At 39.2% G+C, this 24,332-nt stretch overlaps 1 protein-coding gene across 1 annotated transcript in view; it reads left to right on the forward strand.

The window, feature by feature from the left end:
- Window positions 1-24,332, forward strand: part of COL25A1 (collagen type XXV alpha 1 chain) — a 318,699-nt gene that overhangs the window by 256,890 nt on the left and 37,477 nt on the right. Inside the window, exons 14-18 of the mRNA XM_074589386.1 lie at window positions 1,191-1,217; window positions 3,581-3,625; window positions 8,268-8,300; window positions 8,464-8,499; window positions 12,464-12,508. Coding sequence (XP_074445487.1) covers window positions 1,191-1,217; window positions 3,581-3,625; window positions 8,268-8,300; window positions 8,464-8,499; window positions 12,464-12,508 — 186 coding nt within the window. The remainder of the gene's footprint in view (window positions 1-1,190; window positions 1,218-3,580; window positions 3,626-8,267; window positions 8,301-8,463; window positions 8,500-12,463; window positions 12,509-24,332) is intronic.

Raw genomic sequence — 24,332 nt, forward strand, 5'->3', positions numbered from 1 at the left:
AGGGTTAAGTCTTGAGGGCTGATCTTGCTATTGTGGAAGTTAGCAACAAGCCTCATTAGGAGCATCTCTCAGCCTGTATTTGGTACACTAGAATGTCTCTTTGCACTTATTTTATTGTTAAATAATTTTTTTTCTGCTGTTTTAATATTGAGCAAGTGAAATAGAACAGAAAGCTTATGATAACTTCATTTAAAAGAAAGCTGGACACGTTCGAGATGATAGGAGCTGTGGGCCTCTTGGAAAGGGTAATGCTAAATTCTAATCCCATCAGCTGCAAGCGTGCTTCTTTGGTGCACATGTGCTCCTCAGCTGATTCTGTGCATCACGCTGCTGCTGACAGACACACGGGGCAGGCTTTTTACATTTACTGACTGGCTGCTTGTCCATCAGGAATGAAAACAAACCATTTGGGAGCATGACCTTTTCTTACTTTGTATACAGAAGCAGCCAAATTATGGCAGTTGATGCTTAATTCGTATTCACAGCTGTAGTCTTTGAGTTGCCTAGTGACCGCCAGCCATCAGAAGGGGCAAAGATGAGGCAGAGTGCAGTTCTGAGCCAGAAGTTCAGAGATGAGTTGTCAGGGTCAGGCTGGTGTGCAAAAGTGCATTAGCCATTGAGCCAGTTTCTCAAGCAAGTAATAATTTTTAAAAATAATGTCTATAAGCCATCTTTTCGCTACAGAGAATGTAAAGAGCACCAAGGGCTCTTTACTCTGAATCAATTATGGATTAGTTCAAGACACTTAAGGCTTTTTGTCTCTTCTGAGGAACCTTCTAAGCCATTAACAGAATGGTTCCCCTCACTTTCAGCCTTTGGATTTTTATTTCATTCATTCCCAAAATAAGGAGAGCCAAACGTAGGAGTCACCTAGGTGCTGGCAGGCCACTTCACAAAGGCGTGTGCCTGTTTGTCAGGGTTTAATCTAAGACAAAATGGGGGAAAAAAGTCTTTACATGCAAATCGTTAGGCTTTTAAAATTATGTTGAAGGTGTACTTACTGTGTGAATTCTATTAAATTTACATAATTTATTGTTTATTGAAGATTTTTTTGTTGGATCATCTGAGGCAATGTCATCAGTAGCGACACAGTTGTTAGTAATTGACATACTAATGATAGTAATTCTAACACTTTGATTTTTGCTTGCGTTAGTAATTTACAACTTCTTTGCTACAATTATTTTCATCAGGGTGACCCTGGAGAAAGAGGAGAAAAGGTGAGACATGTTTCACTTCCTTTGTGGTGGTTTTGTTTTTGAGAATTGCTTGGAGAAATGCCAGTGCGCAGATTCAGAGTTAAAAAAGAAATAAATGCAGCTACTACCTAGAACTTGAGCAGCATTGTGCAGCTTTTACTAGTGTCAAATAATACCTACTAATGGAAATTACTGATCTGCAATTAGTGCAGTGGAATTAGTCACACAGAGCAGCGGTCGTGTGTTAAAGGCTGCACAGTTGAGCATCTGTGCAATTAATAACTATGATTGCTCTCAGGAGAAGATGACCCCGTCTGAATAAGGGAAAGATCCACGCATTTCTAACTTGGTTTCAGTGCTCTGTCACCTGTCTGGAGTAAAACAATTAGGTTAACGGAGTGATAAATACATCGACTCTAAATGATATATGGGTAACCATTCTCCACGTACTAAAAGTGTAGTCCTGTGTTCTTGCTTGAGGCAGTTTAAGTGAGAGCAAGAGAATTTGCCTCAATGATCTTAGACTATAGACTGTTGGGAGAGGTGCCGGCAGCACAAACGGTACACTAACGGTGCCCAGATCGGCGGTAAGTTAGTGAGGAGTTACTTCTCTGACACCCACAGTCACGCCAAGACAAGACGAGGGTCAGAATGAGCGCCACACAGCAAAACGTGGGTGTAATTCCGCTCTCCTAGGGTGAGTGGGCAGTAGGAGCATCCACGTGAGAGTACACACTGAGTGAGAGTCAAGCTTCTACACCTGTACAAGGCAAGTTTGAGAAATGCTGTAAGCCTCATTTTGAGTAGGAATCTGTTCATAGACTCATCTTCTGTGAACACACTGAGATAAATTTTTTTAAAAGTAAGTTGCTTAATTCAAGTGCAATTTGCTCTTGAGGAATGTCTGCCCATGTCTTTGCAGTTGCAATTGAATTTCACTCCTAAATCTGTGTAAATCCATGTAATAGCAGCTGCAAGCATGCTTTGCAAAGGCAATTTATTTCACATTTTCAAAAGCATATCATAAAAATAATCCAGGGGAATCTTGAAAGCATATATCCCGCTTGTAGAAGTATGTAGTTGGGAATCTCTTTTTATTAAATCATTACTTCAGTTAAAATTTTATTCGTTGGAGAACTTCAGTAATCATTTGTTTGTTTTCAGACACAAAAAGAATAACTAAAGATGTTAACATATACTGAATTTCCATTACTTAAAATCATTATATTTTTCCATAATCAACCTTTGTCTTTTCCTAAAAAATGTAATTATAAATGCCCTCAATATGCTTTATCATGTCAAACGACATTCCTAACAGTTACTGTTTCATGTTCCCATGTTTCACCAAGCTTTTAGTGAAAGTGCTGCTAGATTGTTAGCTAGTTCCCATTGTGTCAGTGGTATATAAAATTATCTCTCTTCTAAGTCCTTTGAATGGAATTTTACCTGAAGGTTTTCAAAGCAATGTGACACATACTGAGTATTGTTATTTGATTACTACTATGGCTATCTGACTAAGACCTACTAGAAAGTTTTTTAGCTTACTTAGACTCAACATTTGTTAATATTTTTGGCATTTCAAATATTTCTCACACTTTACATGAACCTCAAGTCCCACAGACCTTTTTGGCCAACAGTCTCATCTGTAATGAAGGCTATATGGTGTGGTGTAGTCTGGACTTATTATATGGCTATATTAGTATACATGGAAATGGGATATTTTTATGGATAAATCTTGCAAAATGTTTCTTTACAAAGCTATTTTTAAAACATAAAATGTCTACCCAGCCATGAAAAAGTTATGTGGACATCACTTTTTTGACAATAAACAATGTGTAGTATTTATGCCGAGATAACAGCCTCCAAGGTGGCTCCTTGGAGGGGTGGCATTCAGTGAATTTTTCCTAGTTTGTGAATCATTCATAAAGGACTTCAGACTCAGAGAGCATATACCATAAATTACTTGAGAATCCTAATAAAAAGTATTGGAATTGTGTAACTGTCACCTGAATTTGATTAGATGCATACATACTGGCAATTTAAAATGCTGAATCATCATGAAATCATTCCTTCATTGCTAAACCACAGTGGCTTGGGGAAGTCTGTAGACTATACCTACAGGAAAATAGTTATTTGATAGTTTGTGGGTTTTTTTGAGGATCTGTGAAACGGATTATAGTAATAGTGAAGACCGTAATGTTCACAGACATAATCAATCAACAGACACAGCAGCTATATAAACCGTGCTTCCTGACCATGTCATAGACAGATTGACTACCTGATTAACAAAATTAGCTTGCTAATCATGATGGGTTGCTGGCTATTCTCTGCATGCTGTGTGCTTACATAAAACCATTAAAATATAATATGTATTTTAATTATAGGGGGATACTGGAGAAAATGGACCGAAGGGTGACACAGGAGAAAAGGTACACTACTTACCACTAGAGAAGAAAATGCGTGTTTTAGGCATGCTTACAGTATAACCAGCTAATGAAAATAGTAATTTGATCAAAAAAAAAAAAAATGCATTTTAAACTTTTTTTTTAAATGATGCTGAGTGATTTGACTGAGTTAATTTTTATGAACAGCAGGAAAAAAGTCATGGTTCTGTCCAATTAAGCATAAAATTCCTGACTTTATATATAGCAGCAGCTTTAGTACAGGATACATCAGCATGTCTCTAATTAGCACTCCTCTGCTGAAATTTGCATCATATAGAAACTTTGGTCGCAACCTGCCAGACTGTTGGAACTAGGTCTGCTGAGTTATAGTCATTTCTGACATATCCTTTTACGCTTCCCCTTCTCTGTTCCCCTCAAAGAGCGGGACCAAGCCAATATGGGTCAAAAAATATGGTATCGTAATAGGTAACTTCCCTCCAGATTGCCAGCTGGACAATTGAGAGTTGAAGATAAAAACTGTGGTTTAAATTTTTTTGCCAGGTGACATCAGCAATAACCCCACTTAATACCTTTTTAGTTCATTGTTGCAAAGTACCAACGTGTAGTAGAAGTCACTAAAAAGAAGACATTGTCAAAATTTTATTTTACTTGGTTTTGATTTATTTTATGTGGGACTCATGCTGTATCACTGAAGAAAAAAGAAAAAAAATTGAGTTTGAGTTTTTAAATGTGCTTTACTTTCACAAGTCATAGTCTTTAGCAGTCAGAGCAAAGCCTGTGTTGCACTGGAAGAAGAGTCAGTCATAATGGTCTCTTCTGGCTGTCATTTTGGAACTCCTATGCTTCTAAAAATATTAATTTTAGTGACTACACTTGGGCAGAAGCATAAAAATTTCTTCTTGTACCCCTATATGTGTAATTGCTTAACCAACTCACATCAGTTTAGCGTAAGGAGAAATTTATGATGGATTTCTCAAGCTGGTAAGGAATGCATGCAAATCTCTCAGGTCCTATAATTTGGATAAAGTAAAGCTGTGCTTTCAAGAGCACAAGGATTTTATGGGGCATATTCTAAAATTAGCAATTAAAAGTAGATATTAGGTTTAAGAATAGTCAAGTTATTTGATTCCCAGAGTTCATTTAAATAATACTTCATCTGCAATCAGGCTTATCAACCCAGATGAAAGTCTTAAGAACCTTATTTAGTTAGTTACACAATGTATGCTGGTAACATCATCTTGATCCACTTTTATGTGATTCAACAATATAATCTCATAGCAAGTATGAGATTGTTTTTCAGAGAGATAGTTGTGCAACAAGTAAATGGGAAGTTAATGATCTCTCTGGGAAGCCTAGTGCAGCTTCACTTGTTGCTTTTCTACTTTGTCAACTGTGAGAGGGAGCTTCCATCCCACTAGAATGCCCATCCTGCACTGTGGTCTTCAGTGAGCACATTGTCCTGCTTGGGATCTTGTTTAAGGAATGAAAAAGTTCTCTCCCTCTTTCAGTGGGAAATCCTTTCTCCACAAGTATAACGTTTTAAACATTTCTGTGTGAGCTTTCAACAGTTTGGCAGTCTAGTTGGGATCAACTTGTGGAAAGTATAAGTCATCAGGAGACTTCTTATACCACTGTATCTGAAGAAATTTTAATAAACTGGTGGAACTTCCTGATACAGAAGTCTCCCATCTCTTCCAGGTTTCAACTAAGTTTCAGAGGTGGGGTGGTGACATGGGAATGTATGCTGTTTGTGTAGAGTGCCTTGCTTTAACTGAAACAGGCTAGAATCCACTGCATGAATTTTTACAACAGAGTAAGCAGAACTGTGACTTAGTTGACTTTCATTATTTTTCTTCCGTTTTCCCTGCCTGCAAGACAATCTGCCACCCAGAAAGAAAGATCTAGATCTTACAGGGCAGCTGCAGCTTGAAGTTCCTGGTAAAGAGCTCTCCCAAGCAGCACTTTGTAGGGAGCTTAGGAAGGTGTGTTTTGACAGATAATTTAGGAGCAACCATTAAACTTGGTGTAATTACATTACATTTGTACTACTTAACAAGGATTGTATTCTTTCCTGCTCTTCAGCATAGGGGGAAGTTGTTACTGTATGATCATTATGTAGAATTCCAGCACGAATTTGCCCAGCAATCGCTAATCATATAAGTGTTAAAGGAAATCAGAATGACTATTACAGACGCATCTAATTAACATGTTCACAGAGTAGCTTTGACTTTTTTTCTATATTTTTTCACTTATATTTTTTTGTGTATTGTGTCTGCACTTTCTCTACTGGTGTCATGATCATCTTGAGGAGGCAGTTAAACTTACTTTGACTATAAACGCTGCTATAATGCAAGGTTTCAGAGTAGCTCCATAGCATTCCTTCTGTGTTTTCCACTGGGTGCTTTCTCTTGGGTAGGAGATTAACATAAAAAACTATGTCTGTTGTCTTAAACGAAGCAGACAAAATTGAGTTCCAGCAAATCTAACAGCCAGCCTTATTGATGCATTATGCTTATAGATATCGTCTGTTATAGTTTTTCCCTACGACACAGTCTGTTCCTTGTATTTGGGTAGCTCTGAAAAGTTTGGGGCATGTGTTATATTATGGAACTTCACTACCAGATGAGCTCTGAAAGTTTTTGCCAGCTGAACACTTGTGGGGGTGAGTGTAAGACTTATTAAGGCTCAGTTTTTTAAAGACTGTTTTTAAGAGAGCTGCTGGATGTATTGTTCAGAGATGAGATAAGACTACTATCCATTCAGTTCTCACGTGTTCAACCACATGCATGTACAAACCCTTCCTGCTCAGTAAACAAGCTGTAAATTTTATCTAAATAAATGCAGAGACCGTTGCACCAGGTAATAATGCTACACATATGCTTAAGAGATTTAATTCATAGTTCACAAAACTTAAAAACATATCTTTAAATGCTTAAATAATCTTTCTGTGAGATAAATACTAAATTTTCATTTATACGGTGAGAGAGATCAGGTGACAAGAGTTTCAGACTTGGTTTAGGAACGAGTTCCTGTTTGTGCAATTAATGTAGCTTTGTTTTCTGAACTGCTGTACCTAGTGGCTCTCAGAAATATGAAGTTGGGTGCCCACTTTTTGACCTGTGACAGAAGAAAAAAAGGTCTTTGTTTAATTGTCCTCCTTTGAAGATAGTATCAATGCCAGACTTGAGTTCTTGCTTCTACTCTTCTACTGTAGCCTTGGTCCCTAGGAACTACCAAGTATCCTCCTGCTGTGTGCATGCTCTCCTGCTAAAGTTTCTTCATTTTCAAACTGTCTGACTCACCAGAGAACCGAGAACACGCTGTACCATAATTTTTTCTTTAATCCCATATTAATTTTCATTCTTGCATGAAGGTGGATTATAAATACTTTGTGTCTTATCTTCCCCACATCCATCATTATCCTTTAAAACGTTTAACTGGTGAATGTCTCTTACCAGTTGCTTTGCCACTTTATAGCTATAAAAAGTCCTTGAGGCTTTGCAGTTGTACATGCTTGTAAGGGATATGGGCAGTATCACTCATGCATGTCTATCAAAATGAGGCAGCTCAGGTTTCTAGACATGAATCAACCCTTCATAAAACTGATTTTTATTTTTTCTTTACACAAGAGCGAGCTGCAGTAACTGTGTGGAGAAAATCTATTGCTGTTCTTCAAAGAGCAGTGAGCATGTTATCTGGTAGCATTTAATTTTATGAGACTATTACCCAACAGACCCCATACCCAAACCAACTTTAAAACTATGGCGTTCACAGAACTTCCTGCAGCTTTGCCAGACCATCAGGAATGGATATCCCCTGTTTGTATTTTAATGCAAAGAATATGAAATGTCTATACTCTCCTTAAACATCTTCAAAGTGGGTTACAGTACTCCTATGATACCTATGTAAATCACTTGCAGGCTGTTGGGGAGCTTGGAGTTGCTACTGTGTGGCAACCTGTTACTTTCAACGAATAATTTTGCACTCTTTGCAGCCAGAGGCCTGGACGCCCATATGTTCGCGTGGGGTCTCTGTCTGGGTGCCCACAGTTTTTTTTAACAGCAGCCTTCGACCAGGTAGCAACCATGGCTGGATCTCTACACACAAGCGAGACCTTGTGACTCGACAGTCAGTTGGGGTGAGCACTGGTTGCTCTGTGGTTGCTCCCGGAGGCTTCTTATAACCTGGTGGCTTGATCCACCGGGGAGGTGCTGTCTCTGCCCCCAGGCTCCCTCAGCAGCCCGCCCACCAGCTGACAGCCCTCAGCACAGGCCAAGGGCTTTTGCCGGCTTCCAAAAGCCCCCAAAAGAGCTTTTTGTAGGCCCTTTTCGCTGCAGATACCTTCCCCAGCGCAGTCTTACCTGCCCTGAAGCTGGTCTCCGCGGCAATCATTTTCATTTGTGAAATTTGATGCTAACTATTATGCTGTTTGGATGAGCAAAATTAAATCTCTCTGCATGTTCTTGAAAACAACACTGTTCCTTTTCTGCATCACACTGACTTATTCATTGGGTAAATTCCTACGTAGCAGCACAGAGGACAGGTAATCTTGCTATATAGCTATTTTGCTATATAATCTTGCTATACTCTTGCATGTTTTGTTAAGTTTGTTCCCTGAAAAACTGTATATGTAACATGTGATTATTTCTTGTGGATTTTGTATCAGGGTGACCCTGGTTCTTCTGCTGCAGGAATTAAGGTAATTTAGTTTTAAAGCAGTTGTACAGGGAGAAGAGGGGTGGTTGGTCTGTGTTACTTTGTAGTGTCATGGACGTTTTGAGTACTGTTAATGTAATGGTTTTCCCTGGCTCCATTTTAATTCGTTTTTTCAGACCTCATGTCTTTCATCTCTTTTCTTTTAGGGTGAACCCGGTGAATCTGGACGGCCTGGACAAAAGGTATGAGTTGGAAATGTTGAGTTTTCCGTGTCCTCTCTGTTGGATTTGTGGTAAACGATGTTACGCAGATGTTACCAGTGGTACTTACCTATACTAGGATGATCCCAATTTAACAGCCCAAGGCCTCACATATTTGGTTATGATCATTTTGTATTTTAAAAAAGCACAGGAATGATGATACTAATTAGCATGAGAAGCAACATTAGAATAACCCACCTCCTCTTCTAGCCCCAGCGCACTTCTTGCATTGAAAGCTTACCCGATCGCAGCTGGTGAGACTGACAAAGAACGGCTCTGCTCCTTGAGTGATCACAAGTTAACCCTGCATGTTTGACTGAATATTAACCTTCAGACTATGGTACCTTATTACATCTCATTAGGAAGAAAATAAATATTGACTGGAAACCCTTTCACATATACCTTTAAGGGGAATTAAACTGTCAGAGGCATGCGGCACATTTGGAAGGATGTAGAGCAGCTAATGCTGCCCTGTTCTTCCTTCCGGGGGAAGAAATTCCCCTGGGTGCTGTGAGCTGAGGCTGCTTTTGCTAGTGAAGGTCCAGCAGGAACTGTAATGACTGTGCTGCATGGGGTATTCTGAAGCTGGGGAATTGCCCCCTTGAATCCATCAAACACAGTGAATGCTGTGCCTTCAGCTGCCTTTCATGAGAATAGGAGGCAGGTCCTGCTGGGAGAGCTGGTGAAAGGGCAAAGAGAAGAGATGAGGAGGGAAACAGATTTTCGCTGTGCAGTACTTGGTTTCCCTCAGGAGCCTTCAGCACCCTTGTTGCTGCTTGTAACATTGAAAATTACCCACTGCTGCCAGAGTGGAGCAGAGTCCAGGTGCCACTTGAGTTAGTAGGTATTCCAGACAGGCAGCCAAGAGCTAATATTCTATATAGTGAATAGCAGTACAACCATTTTATAATACTCAAGGTCATTTGGTGACTAAGCAACCCCCCAAAAGTTGTGTAAATATAAAATAAAATAAGAAGTTAAGCTTTTTTTTTTTTGAGAAATTATAACTGTCACCAATTATAACAGACTAAACAAAGACTATTATGGTTGCAAACACAGTTCAATAAAATGCAGTTTTAATTAGGAGAGGTAATCAAAGTAGTTTAAAGCTATCTAATCCACAGAATCATTCAGTGTGCGCATTCTGCAGTGTATGCTCTGCTTGGGTAATAAACTAGAAAATGCACTTAAGAGCCTATTGAGATTCATACTCTCATTAGCTGGCTGCCATGGAGGCAAAACTAGCAGTGATTTATCAGCAGGGTGGATCTTGGTCCCCAGGCACTTAGGTTTCATCTTGTTTAAGTAACCCAGATAAGCGAGAGGTACGCGGTTCAGACTTTCTACAGTTTCGGCTTGTTGTTCACACCAAAGGGGACTTAATGTGTTCTTTCCACTTCACATCACAAGCTTCCAGTATGCCACATTCGTGTCTCCAGCCTGAACCAGTAGCTCCCATAATGTGCGCACTCAGAGTGCCTTGCTCTAGCCAGGTACTCTGTGTCTGCTGTTCTACTCCCTGCTTAACAGGGACTCGTTCACCCCACCAGAGGTTGGGGGGGGCCCTTTTTTCAACTGGAGGCATGTCTGCCCTCTACATCATCTCGGTACTTTTTGCCCTGCTGTGTCCCATTCCTGTTTCCTTCCTGTATCTTCCTCCTTCCTTATATTTTACTACTTCCTCTTCTTCCAGTTATCCCTTATCCATCTTCTAAGGACAGTTAAATATTGAGCCGCCCACCTAAATATTATTTACATGAAGTGAAATGTGATGGCATTTCAATGGCCTGACAAGGCTGTTGTGTGCCAGATGTATTGCAGAGGTGAGAGAACGACCTGCCCCGCCAACCTGAGCATTATGAGATAGAGTTAGTATAGTATATGAGATGGAGTTAATATAGAATATATTATATATATATTCTTCAAAAATCATTCTTCTCATAAAGCATGCTCAGATCTTTTCCATCAGGAAAGGTCCAGAAAATAAAATATTATGCATTTATCTACAATACTAATGCTAATGAAACATTAGTGATTTCATTGTGTTTCACATTGTTTAATGTATCCTTGAGGGGCATTTTAATTGTTTTAGATGACTGTGACTCTGAACTGGCTTTACTGGATCCTTTCTGCTTGTTACATGTGGGTCTATGGAAGTTAGCTCTGTCCCAAGACTAAACAGTGACCTACTGCAGCAATACTAATAGATTATCAGTTATAATTATTCCAATGCTGTGCTTAGAAGTGAAGTTTAGTGCTTCCACAATCAGGTGAGACACGGTCACAGTACTAATGCGGTATGCACGGCTCCTCAAGTAAAGAAAGTGAAAGAGAGAGTAGTAGAGTTTTGGAGCTAGCATTTTGTCAGGAATTAGTGCAATGGAGGTCTTTTAAAGGATTATTCTTTTGCAAGAGTGACAACCCGTTTTTCGCTTTAGGAAGTGTTAGGCGACATACCAAGAAATAGTAGGGTCTATTGAAAATTATATCCTAGCCTCTATTGTCATTAATATTAATATTTTGAGACTGGAATCTTTCCTGTGCTTTTAGACAATGTGAATAGTTAGAATTTTGGAGTGACTGAAATGGACAAAGAAGCTATTATCACATCCTTCTATAACACTTAGAAATCATTCCATTTGGTAAAGCGATTTGCAAACCCGCTATTGTGTTTTTCAGTTTGTGGCAGAATGTAATTTTTTTATTAGCACTTCAAGTCTGTTTAATATTACTGCCTCAAAGAAGTGTCTTTGGGTACTGTAGTCTGACGAACATCTGTATTGTGTATACATGTGTTTATGTTTGTGTATGTATATGTGAGTGTATGAATGTATGTAAGTGTGTGTGTACACAAACACATAAAAAATTTTAATAGCACAATCTGTATGAATCAGCCCAAACCACAGAGTTGAAATCTGGATTTCTATAAAGCTCAGGAGTGTACAAAATCTGGAACATAGTTCAACTCATTATGAAGGTAAAAGTTGGCTTCAGAGTTCAGACCTGAGCTTCCAGAAAGTTCAGGGAATATTCAGATCCAAGGTGCTGGTTAGAATCCATCTCTGTATTAAAATAAAATCTCCAGCCTTTAAAATAATGTTTTCTTCACATGTTATTGCTCTTTCTTTTTTTTTCCTGTTCAACATCTATATTTCCCTAGACAACATCTTTCCATTTAGCTGATATCTCAAAATGACCATTTGTGTGAATGTTGTCATTCTCATCTTAGACTAATATCAACTTCATTTCAAAATTAATACATTCAGTTTTCAATTCCTGTTACAAAATTACCCTTGGAAATGCAGTGCTATAAGTCTTTTCATTTCAGTTTTAAATAAGCAAGGCATTTCTGGGTAAAGCAATAGAAGGTTACATTCCTACTGTCCTTCATGACGCCATGTATATTTGCAGATAAATAGCTAGCACTGAAATGATGCTATGGATAGCTCGATAAAAATGATGGCCCAGTTATAATTAGGCAGTTCTGCTTGAATTGCACAATTTAAACCAAGCTTTTCTGAATTGCTTTGTAGCTAAATCAGACAGTTACACAGCACAATATCTAGCTGAATGTTGAAAATGGAACAGAATTAAACATCTGTCATAAGTATAGAACTGAAATGGCAGCGTGCAAAATGAACCAGTGCTGCTTGTTTTCTTCTCTTTTTGGTGAAGGCTAAAGTGAATTAATTTTTGGCTTTCCTGACATAGATTTTGAGCCTGGGTGTCATCTTCATATCCAAGGTTCCCAGAAGATACTCAAGTTCTTAAATGTACAATTAGTAAGAGTCATGTTAAGTCACTCGTTTTGAAAATATCAGTTCTGCTTGAACTGAATAGCAGCCATCTATGCTCTTTTATCTTACTGCAGAATATACAGGGGTGTTCACTGGACAGTGACCATAACTGAATAATGTCTGTAATATTATGTAATTTTCCTGTATAGGGTGAACCAGGTCTTCCTGGGCTTCCTGGACTCCCTGGGATAAAGGTAAATAAACTGTGGTCTCTGTTGTACTGGGGGGACACCACAAAAAAAGGGGGGAATGCAAGAATGTGGCTAAAATGGACTTACTGTGCTTGTGCTATAGCTTCTTCTGAGTCTCTGAGACTCTGGAAACCAGGGATTCGCATGGAAAGTTGGTTAAGTGTGTATGAGTAAGGAAGCAGTGTATCTTACATTAAAATGTGAAGTATAACATTGCATTCTAGTGCTTTAAAAAAATAATCTCGTATAGTAGTTTTTAATATTTTTATTTAATGGAAGAGGCTTGTCGTCAAAGTTTTACTTGGTTTCCACTTCAATAGGTGCTTTCCAGTAGCAATAGTCTACTGAATTTACCAAGCCTCCAGTCAGAGAACTGCATTAATTACACACAGGCTGTAGAGAACTGGCTCTGTCGACAAAAATACTCCGTGCTCCATTACACAGCAGTGATTTCCACTGACGAGTCAAAACGTTTTAATAAGATTCTGTTCAGTATTAGCTACAGTCCCTGACCTAATACCTGGTTTAGTCCCTGGCTTCCAGTTTGTCTGGGATCTTTAGGTAAGTTGATAGAAAAGACATGTGGTGGGTTTAGTTCTAGCATAAGTGGTTGCATTGGGAGTTGCAGGCACTCGTGCAGTTTGAGCTGTGACTGTGTAACGCTGCACAAAGCGACTGGATTCACACATCCTGAGTGAGTGCAGACTAGAGTGGTTGCTTCTCCTTCATGGCAAAGACTGTTCTTCCAGAAAACAAAACCTCTTTGAAACTCTTTGCATTCCAGCGTGGGCCTGTGCATACCTCAGGAGATAGTTTATATTATTTCTCCAATAACAAGGGGGATAAGCCAGAGGCCAAACTCTTGTCCATTTTGGTAGGATCCAGGATTTATCTCATGGAATGTAACGTTTGCAGTGGTTTTATCAAGGGACCTGTGAATTGCCGCAGCATCAAAGCATAACGTCCCTTCTATGTTACTAGTGAATTATGGGAAGAATTGAATGTGCATGTTAAAGTTTGTATGTTGTAATAACTGAAAATGTAGTTCCCAGGGAGGTTGTTAATTTTCTGTGAGAATGAGCCCTATATTGACTAGCGACGATCATGTAGGAGCAGAGTCCTTTGTGTGATGAAACTCTATTTTTATACAGACCTTTGACAGAAGTCCCTGTTCTGTTTACTTTAATGGTGAGCAGAGGTAGCTCAGTTGGAGGTCAGTGCCGGCATCCTGGGAGCACTTGCCAAAACCAGCTGGAGTTACAGCTGGTGTTTGGGGATTCCATGTTCACACAGATCATGCATGTCCGTGCGTATTATCAGCAAGTAAATAAAAAAAGTCAAAATTTGAGTCCCTGCTCTGGGAAAATTATTGCTGTTAAGCTTGCTTTGTTGGTGGTTGGAATGGCTTAGAAGGGCAGCTTTCAGATTCACCTGAAAGGCAAGATGTGAAGAGAAAAATGGACGAAGTGTGGGAGTTTTGCCCAGTGAAAATTTGTTTCAGATTTCAGTGGATACAGTGGAAAAACAGTACTGTTGCCTGCAGAATAAAATGGAATAATTTGTTCAAATATTAATCCCTTAGGAGAATGCTAGCTTCTATTAAAAATCTAGGCCAGAGGGAAACTAGTGGTGGTTCAGTGAAGAAATTCTGTCTAGTGCAATTCTGCCTTGAGGTGGCTAGACGCACCCTAGGTGGTGACAAGCAAGCTAGCAGAACGTGCATAGGAGAGCGCACAGCAGCTCTGGTCACATCAGACTTGCAGGATGGGTGCTGTTTGATTCAAGGCATTTGTAAACTCTTTTTAGTTAAGGAGTCTATAGAAAAAAGCATAGATTTTTCTGCCGCAGGGACTATGTCTGTGGCATGAGAAGTGGTAGCAGAAACCAGAGAATGGCTGGAGTTAGGAATATGGGCACTCATCAGCCAAGAAAAAGCAGCAGTTTAGCCCCTTTTCTCCCCTTCTGTTTTAGCAAAGATGTATGGACCACCATGGTAAAATCATCTCATCAATTTCCAAGAACAACCTCAGTGATACCTTATGGAGAAGCAAATTTCCAGTGAACTGATGTTGATTGAAAGCTACTTCTGAAATAACAGTGATGGGATGAGAAACTTGAGCATGGAGAAAACCCAGTTTTCTGGACTTGCAATCTGTTGGTGCTGTCATGGTGTTACTGCACAAAATTGAAAGGAATCTTATTTGGAGCAATGACTTTTTTTTTTTTTCCTTTTCTGATTGTTCCTTGTTGTTTGTTACATTTTTTTCAGGGCTTCTGGGGTCTGTTCCCATCAGGACCTTATAAAACTCTCCAAGATATGTCTTTGCTATTCTATCTTAATAGTGATATGCGGTGGTGTCATAAAGCAACAGGCGTAGTACAAACCTCACACAATATCATTACAACATCTAGGAACTTTTTACAACATGTAAGAAATTTCCATAAGGGAAGTTTTTCCTAATGCTTAAATGGATTACAGAGTTCTCGTGCATTTGCGTGCCAGCACAGTAGCTGTCAGCAGAGATTTTGCAGGCTATTCGCAAACTTTGAGAGATGGACATCTGGCAACTCAAGCAAAGCGCGAACAGGGGCACATAGGAGTAACAGGGTTCGATACAAGGCACTGGCCATTTAATCTCTTTCCCAGTAAGAAAAGCTATATATTCTTGTATTGCTGGTTTTGGTTTGATACTATTCTTGTTTTCTGTAGTATTGTTCTCTTCAGTTTCTGTTACATTACGCAGGCACGCACATTTGAACTCAAAAGTCTGCTACAAGAAGACAAATTTCTGTTGAGGTCCCTTGTAGCTAAAAAGCTTTAGGGTTCTCACCACACTTTTTGATCTTTCTTCATTCTTATATAATTGGAATTACAGAATTTTCTCCAAGTTTGTGTCTTCCTATGATGTTCTAGAAGTCAACACATTGTATTTGTTTTCTGGCTTTTGCCCTGAGTTATTGGTAAAACACATTTCCCAAGCAGGTTTGAAAGGTTAGCTCTAGGAGGCAAGTGCATCTGAAATGCGTTAATTCCTGTAGATGAATGGAGGTAGCTTAAACCTGTGTTCAACTGGCCAAGTAGTCAAGGAACGTATTTTCTGGAAATTAGGTAAGTAAATAGCAAAAGTTCATATACATTTGATGTACAGTAATTCAAATCACGCAGGAGATTTTAGATGAACAAACTAGTTGTCTGAGGATCATGTTTACAGGGCTTTTATGTTCTGAACAGCTTTAGAATTGTTGGATGTTGATGGACTGATACATACAGGCATCTTCAAGCAAATGAGAAGAAAGAGGCAAGAGAAGACTCCATGTTGCCTAATTTTAAAAGAATTTCCTTTTATATCTTCTAGTATTTCCATATAAAGAAAAGAAGGTCAAGATACAGGGATGTTCTACACATAGAAAACTCTTGGATGTAGTTCTTCTGGTCTTAAATATTTACCCTTTGACTATTGTGTAAGGAATTGAAGTCTCCTTTTCTTTAAATCTGTTAGTTGAATGATGAATTTGCTTTCTTGTGAATGACTCTCTCCACAGTGGCAGGCTGTATTATGAAATGTTTTAGGTAACTGTGTGCATACGTAGCACTCTTTACAAATGCTAAACCACTCCACGAAAACATAAATGCCATGCCAGACAGTGGACCATGTCTTTGCAGCTACATCTCATCTTTCTTCTCAAGGTTGAAGAAGCTTCCCAAGGCATCCACTCCAGTATGCTTGGACATGTAGCCAAACTACTTAAAGGATTAATAAATACTAATCGCTGAGAAAGTTTCAGCTTCTTTTAATGCCATTCCAATTAATTAATCAATGTTCCCTGGAACCTGTTAGAGCTTCGTTGAACAGGATACTGGAGTCTAAGTGAACAGCAACATTGGACAGATTGGACAGACATGCAAGTATCGTGTCTGAATTCAGAGCATGCAGCAGGGTCTTTTATTACTTACTTTTCTAGACCCATTCACTATGCACATGCGGATGTTTTGGGAGTTCTTCCTGTTCTTTTTCGTTCTCTCCTCATTGTCAGTTGGTGCCATGGAGGAAACACAAGTGCAGTCAGTTATTTCCAAGACAGTGATGAAGCTGTCTGTGACATGCTGGGGAAACGTTTCTCAAGCACCTGTTGCTGTTTAGGAATGGCTGGAAACTTAATGAGACCCTGAATGTGTTCCCCTGTGTCACTCAGGAATTGAGTAAGGCACCTAAACACAGAATATTAACTCATCGCTCTGATATCTGATGCCAAGCAGACCCAGAGTATTTTCTATGAAACACAAACTTTGTATATCTGTTTTATCTCATAACTTTCGTGGGATGATACGTACAAAGCCGCACGCGCTTACTGTAATGGAAATCATGCATACCCTTATTCATTGTAATGTCAGACATCTGTCAAATCCATTGTGTTGCATTTTCTGGCATTTGTGCAGTACAGTCCTTAACTTCATCGCTGCAGTGGGAAGCCTTCACAGAACACAGGCCTTTTCTCAGTAGCAGCACTTTACGCAGGATCTGGCTTTTCTTTACCATTTCTGGCATTTCTCCCTCCCTCTGCTTTTAAAACAAATACTGAAACAAAGCTTGTGAGTGCAACTAAGCTTTTATTCTATCGTGTTCAAGAAAACTGCTGTTGAATGATTTGGCATGAGAAAAGAAAGGCTGCTTAGCCCTTCTGCTTTTGGGAGCTAGAGAAAGTTTTCTGTGTTTTCAAATCCAGTGGAACTGGCTGATTCAATAGACTTGCCAGTATGCAGCATCTTGTATCTTTCTATACAATTACTTTGGATTGACTTCCCTGGCACCGTGCCTGAGTAAGGTTTCAGAAAAACCTGGACAAGGATATGGGAATTTGAATCATGATATTTTCCTTTTCTTTTTACGAAAGCAAAAGTAGTTCTAATTCTCATCTGTTCTGTACTTAAATTTCTTTGTTCATACTCAAAGATCTTATCCTGTGACTTTCCTAATTCCATGTAAAAACTGAAAAACTCACTGCTCCACAGAACTTATTTTTTTTAGCTCTGGAAGAGTTGATACTCTTCCAGTATACAGTTACACTGTATACAGTATACAGTTGATACATCCAGTGAGTTCTGTTACAAAAGAAAACTTTCAGAGAAAATGAGAGGCAGAATTTTCAAGCTGGATGCGTAGAAGTTAGTCTCCTATTTAAACTCTTCTCTAAAAGAGAGTGACTGCTGTTGAAGCTCATGCGTTTAGGTGTTGCTCTTGTCATCTGGTAGCAAAATGAAAGGAAATCTGAAGTAAATGGTAGTTCCAAGCATTTCATTTTGGAGTCAATGCAATTCTCCACCTATAGGAAAGTTCTTCAAACTCCCCTTTTCCCCCAGGAGTTCTTAGGAAGGCTGAGTACCTTTTCCTAATGCATTTTTCCTTTTCCATATTTCCGTTCTTCTTCCTGTTTTTCTTCCTTGTTAGTGACTGTTACCAAGAAACCTGAAGGGCCTATATCTCTCTCTTTCCATTTTTACCAGGACTCAGATACTCTTGCCCAGGCTTCAGTTCACCTTTATCCTATAGGTCACCATACACATACTCTTTTTAGGCTGAACTCGGGAGCTGGAAGGGGCCAGCTGACTTTGTGACAAGCATCTCCAAATCCTGGATACAGAGATGTGCTGAACATGTTAATTGCAGCAATTGAAATTGTGGGAATTCAGCTTCAAACCCTGATTCATACAAACTGAGGTTTCTCCCTGTATGCACTTGCCTTAGCTGATCTATATTGTCAAATATTCAAGTCTGAACTAATTTCCAATCTTTCATCACTCACATACAGTGTTCTGAAGAGTGGGTCAGCTGTCTGAGCAGAGGAAAACGTGCAGTGTAGTATAGGTGAAATACTGAAAAGTAGAGTATAAAGATGCATGTTCTGGGTGATAATGGGAACTGATCTAAAGAAACAGGACTTTAGTACCTGAGTTTGGAGGGCTAGTTTTCAGAAGTAGCTCTATGCATGGACAGGTAAAATATAAAATAAAAAAAAAAATATTACACAACTGTGCAATTAATTTTCAGTATTCTGTTTCCAGAGTGGAAATATATATACAAACATATAGCTGTATGTATTTAGTTACATATCTAGCTTTGTTCATTCATTCCTAGCTGTCTGGTTTCCATATGTTATGGCAGTAATCACTTGCATAGGATAGACGTGTAATTTCCCAGAAATAATTTTGAGAATCAAGGCCAGAAAATGAAATCATCATTAACGTTGGATGGTATGCACGTGTCAGGAGTGTTTACTGGGGCGTTCTTCAAGATATATGCAGTTCTTATTAATCCATCAGAAACTATATCCTCCAGAGCTTGAAAGCTCTCATTTTATTTCCTGGAAAAGGCTAAAACTTAAGTAACTAAAACACAGGATGTTGTTTCCTCTAAAGCTATTACTAGTTGGAAGACCGAGCTTATAAGGATCTATTTCACAGCATCTGTTTTATAGCATAGTTTATTTTTTCTTTGTTAAAAAATAAATAAACCAATCCAATTCCAAAATTTTGAAAACAGCTGAATAATCTGAGAGTCCAATATTCTGCTGTGTTCAGAAATTGAGTATTTTGTCATCCACAAAGAAGACTTGACATCAGTAATCTGAAAGTATCTCTGTGCCTCAAATACACAATTTTAGATGGTCAGAAAGCAGTGCACACAATAAAGTTCTTTACCTTTCAGAGTAGCGACAAAAATTCCTTAGGTTTGTCATCTGTTTTCTAAAGGAGACAATTTGGGGCCAGAATCTTCATAATTTAGCAGTTCAGTCATTGCAAAGAATTAAAACCGAGGCACTCATTACAACAAGTGTTTTTATTCTAATCCTCAAAAGTAGGTACCGTGCTGACTTGAATTATAATTAGCCTTTAAGTAAGAAGTCCTTGATATGACCAATGCATGCAGAATTAATCAGAATTATTACTGGTTCTGTTAGCAGCCTTCCAAAGCAGCATATCCTCTAAACAGGCAGAACTTAAAAGTAATGAGAAAATTAGGCTCACTAAAAAGCAATAAATGTCGTACAAAGTAGGGCTCGTTGTGAACCTTCAGGGTTTTAGCCAGGTTGTCCAGGTTGTAAGGTTTTCCTTCTCTAAATGGCCAAACATACGTTTGGAAATTCTAAACCAGAATTGTTTTTCTAAGTTTAGAGACTGATTAGGGAGTGAAGATATTGTTTCAAATGCGATGAGTGAGCCAGACAACCTGTTTTAACTAGCCGTTTCTGGAGCCAATTCTGAAAGGGTATGAAAAGCCTTAACAAAGACCTTATAAAATGGGGTTAGGTTTTTTTATCAGATTTCCTTTTACCTTGCTCATTTCCTTCTTATGAGCTGAATACTGTAGTCCTCCCAAGAGCAAAATTCCCATGGACATCAGGCTATATATAAAGTTGCATTAATGCCCTTCACAGTGAGAAAGTATAAGGTGCCGTTCTCTCTGACTGCTGTAGTCTAAGGCCGGCTGAGTTTCTGAGAAATCGCTTTACTGGAACTAAGAGCTGCAGACGGAGGCAGGGCATGAGCAAGCTCTGGATTGCTCTGTTCTAGACTCCTTAGAATTTGGCCCTTACTCCTCTCCAGAGTAGAAAGGTTGCAGTATTTTGGTTAGATGGCAGTCTCGGAAACAAAGTCTGAGGGCAGCAGATGACAATTTCTGGAAAACCAGCACAGGCACCAGTGAACCAAATCCAATTTATTATCACTTCATAGCTCTTTTACAGATTACCTTGCATCTGGGTTTGGGGGGTTTTTGCTAGCTCTTGTTCTACGTATCTACACTTTTGCATGATTCTTTCAGTAGTGTTAGGCAAGGCAAGGGCATCCATCATACTGGTTTTGTTTTAAATATGCCTGTGAGTGAGTCAGGGTAACATTTATGACAAGCATACCTTGGCCTCTTGATGAGGACCCTTCCATGCCAGTGCTTGTCAGAAAGGACACTTTGGGCTCTCCCGAAGTCTGTGACTCTTGAGAAGTTTGCAGGCTGCCCCATGCCAGACACAGAAATTTTTGGAGAACCGCTAGACCTACAGGCAGGAGTTTGTGAGCTCTGAGCCTGCCCCCAGGTTGTGTGTTGGAGCATGTCAGGGTTCTCCTCAGACCCACACAGCTAGGTTTTTCCGTGTAGGAAAACTGTGGGGTGGACCCACATTACCAGAATCCTCCACAGAAATTCTGGATGCTTTGGCATGGTTTTCCAGCCCAGAGGTGTGCAGGCAGGAGTCCTGGTCTTGGCACGTTCAGTCTTGCAAGTCGACACCAGGGAAAGGTGCTTGTGTCCTGGCTCCGTGGCAGACCTGCCAGTCGGCCCTGGAGGCACAGGACTGCCATGGCCCCAGCACTGGGGCAGGCACTGAATAAAATATCTCAGGACCAATGAACTGTGTAATAAAGGTGGGAGTTTGACATTTACACTTCTCTGGCTAGTTCTAGTGCATAGCACTAGATAAGGATTGAAATTACATTGTTCCTTGCAAATTCATGGTCTAAAGGTTGGTTTGGCCTCATTTTTACAGCACAGAGAAAGTAATGCAGTAAGCTGATGTAGAAGGAAAATAGTAAGGTGGCCACGAGACTTAAAAAAATATTTAAGAGCACAGTTATATCCATAAAGGGAATAACTGGGCTGTGTGTTTTATGGCTTTAGCAACAATAAAGTATTTTATCAGTGACTTCAGATATTTTTATTTACCAAAGTAGGATAGCTTCTGTAATTTCAGAAATGGAAGCAAATTTATTTCATTGTTACAGAAAAGTTGCTGGTTTGGGCGCTTTTCTGCAGCACATGTTTTCTTTTTCGGCAAGCATTGATCTGGATGAGAAAATCTGTGCTACATTCATTAGAAGAATAATATAGAGGAAGATCCTTCTGTGGGAAAACAGTGTATCCAGCAACTGCTGTTCTCTATTGATTGCTTGTGGCAGCATAGAGCTGTGTATTTCAGGCACTGGAATTCGATGAGGCCCATCTGTGAGAACAAAGTTTCAAATAATGGTGTTGCTGCGTATCTCAGCTCTGCAGTGAGCGCTAATTCTAACTGACTACCTTGTTAGTAAACGTTTGCCAAATTGGTGGTGTTTAAAACAGCAATTAGCATTGCAAATAGGATTTCAACTGTTGCACCTTTTTTAAGTGAAAGTCTAAGTTTTAGCCAATTACAGGTTCTATAAAAGTTAAAAGAAGACGGCAACAGCGAACAGAGTGTCGTATGGTTAACCTCTAATATCACAGCCAGCCTCTGCTTCAGCCCATAAAAGCTTTGATCGTCATGGAAACCAGTTATGAATATGTCTAGATAATAACCCTCATAAAAATTTGACAATCCTCCGAAGTAAATTACAAGGTAGCTTTTTTACTATTAAATTGTGATGGAGCTCACATTATGCTAGGCGTACAGCATGCCATTATAGGCCCCTTTTCTGTTTCAGATGTTTTATGATAAGAGGTGAAAATGACCGTTAACGAGGTTTGTGAGAAGTAGCATATCATTTGCTGTCTGACCCACTAGTATTCCTACAGTTCAGAGACATTTGAGGGTGAAAATGAGTATGCATAGAGATAGTCTCCTAGTCTCTTAAAACATTAACATATCAAGCTATTAAAAATTATTCTTAAAAAGATAACAAATCACTCCTGTAAAATGGAAGCAATTCACAAGCTTGTTGATTTTTATTTTTTTTAATACCAAGTTGCCTGTGTGGTTACTCCAAGCCCTAACAGTAGGTGAAGTTTGAATGCTGGAATTCATCTCGTTGGCTTCCTGTGCAATGTGGTGGTTTCTAAGCACTTGGCATAACCATGCCAAAGGGTTAAATTAAAATGCCCAAAGAGTCATCACTTGCTGGTGGCTTTCTACACAGCTGCCAAACAGTATTTCAAATGGGGGAGTTCCTTACTTTTCTCTCAAAACCTACCTGTTTAACTTTTCTTTCAAAACCTACCTGTTTAACTTTTCTTTGCAGATTTTGTGTTCCCTGTTCCTGTTTTTGCAGGAAAAGAAGCTTGTGGTAGATTCTTACTAGACAAAACTTTGGTTTTTTTGTAAGAAGTTGTAGTGAGATGTTTAGAAAAGTTCAGAAAACCAAATCTTGGTTGCTCTGATTTCTTGTACACCACTTTTCGCGGTAGTTTGGAACAAATTCTGATCTGATTTAAGTAAGAGACTAAAGATCGAGAGATGCTTCAGTGAATCCCAGAGGTGCAATGTTGTCAAATCAAAGTGCAGTCTGGAGCAATCCTTTACTCTTGCTTTCCTGCAGCTATGTGCCAGCTAAATCACAGATGTATCACATATTTAAAACAAAAAACTAAACCACTTAGTCCTTGATTTCCTAACCACATTCCTCTGTGGCTCCGGCATTGTGTTTGTGTGATGGACTAATCAGAATGGCCTTTGCATAACAGGGATATCAGCATGCCTTGCTGAGAGAAACTGTTTTCTTTACATTTCACACATCATTGACAGTGCTAATTTTGATAGATTCTAATTCTAAGACAAACCTGATCCAGTTGTTACCTCCAATTTGAATGGTGCAGAAGTATACCCAATAAGCATTTCAGTTGATGCCTTATGCTGTGGTTACACTCAAGAGATTTGAAATATTAGAGAGGACACGGCTTAGTTTCAAATCATCAAAATATGTTGTCATTTTACTTAGAAGCTTAGTTCAGATGGCAAAACAGATCTGTCTTTTAATCTACTTCGCCTCACTAGCAGTGAGGGAGAGTTGCATGTTTTTCTAAATGTAGCCAGGTCTTAACTGCTGTAGTTTGTGTCATGTGCAATAAGTGTGCGCTGTTGGATCACGTTCAGCTTGGCATCCACCATAACCACCACATCTTTCTCAGCAGAGCTGCTGCACAGCCAGTCAGTTCCTAGTCTCAACTGACACACCACTTACACTCCACATCTGATAATGTTTTAAAGCTGTGTCATATAAGATCTGTATTCTACTTATGCTTATTAAGCCATTGGCTTCTTCCATTATCAATTCCACTAGCTATTGCAAAGCACCTTTTTCTTGTCTCTTTAGAGATTTTGTGGGAAGGTGGGACTTCTTTTTGGACTTTGGCAACTGGTATAGTCCTGAGCAAAGTGTGAGAATTTGACTGAAAAGCTGTGCATCAACCTCTGAATGACACTTCTAAGCTTTACCACTGAAAAGATTGAATCATGTAGTCACTGCGTGTTTCTTCTGCCTTGAAGTCATAATTAGCTGGCCAAGAAATTAGCCCTGGTAAAGTCAGTATTAAAATAATTCGGGGCTATCAAGTACCTTCTTATTCTAAAACAAAGGGATGGAAGCTGCATTTACTGACCATAAAGTGCTTCCATCTGCAATGACCACTTTATGTTACTCTTGATGGTGTGCACTGATACAAAGACTTACATAAGCTGTAGGGTTCTTTTCCTATGACATAAAAATACCGTGCTTCTCTATGACATCTTTGTCTTAGTTTATTCCTTTGTTATCATATTTTGAACCGTGGCCAGCTAGAACTTTGTGTGAGAAAACTCATTATTTCATTGTATTTTTTGATAATATAAATGGAGGTCACTGAGAAATTGCTATGGCCCTCAATACAGCCACCAGAAAAATTTCTCTGGTTATAGGTTTGCTAGAGACCTTCTTTGCTTTGAACTGTTAATGATGGATTGTTGATGAGAGTGCGGATGAATGTGCAAGAATGCTTCCTAATTTGCTTGCCCCATGCAGCACACCTGTGTTTCTGTGGAGGTGAAGAGAAATGTTATCCAACTGCTTATATTCATTGTCTCTATATGTTGTCAGTAATTATATCAA

The sequence above is a fragment of the Larus michahellis genome, chromosome 5 (assembly GCF_964199755.1).
Source record: "Larus michahellis chromosome 5, bLarMic1.1, whole genome shotgun sequence".
Taxonomy (NCBI): domain Eukaryota; kingdom Metazoa; phylum Chordata; class Aves; order Charadriiformes; family Laridae; genus Larus; species Larus michahellis.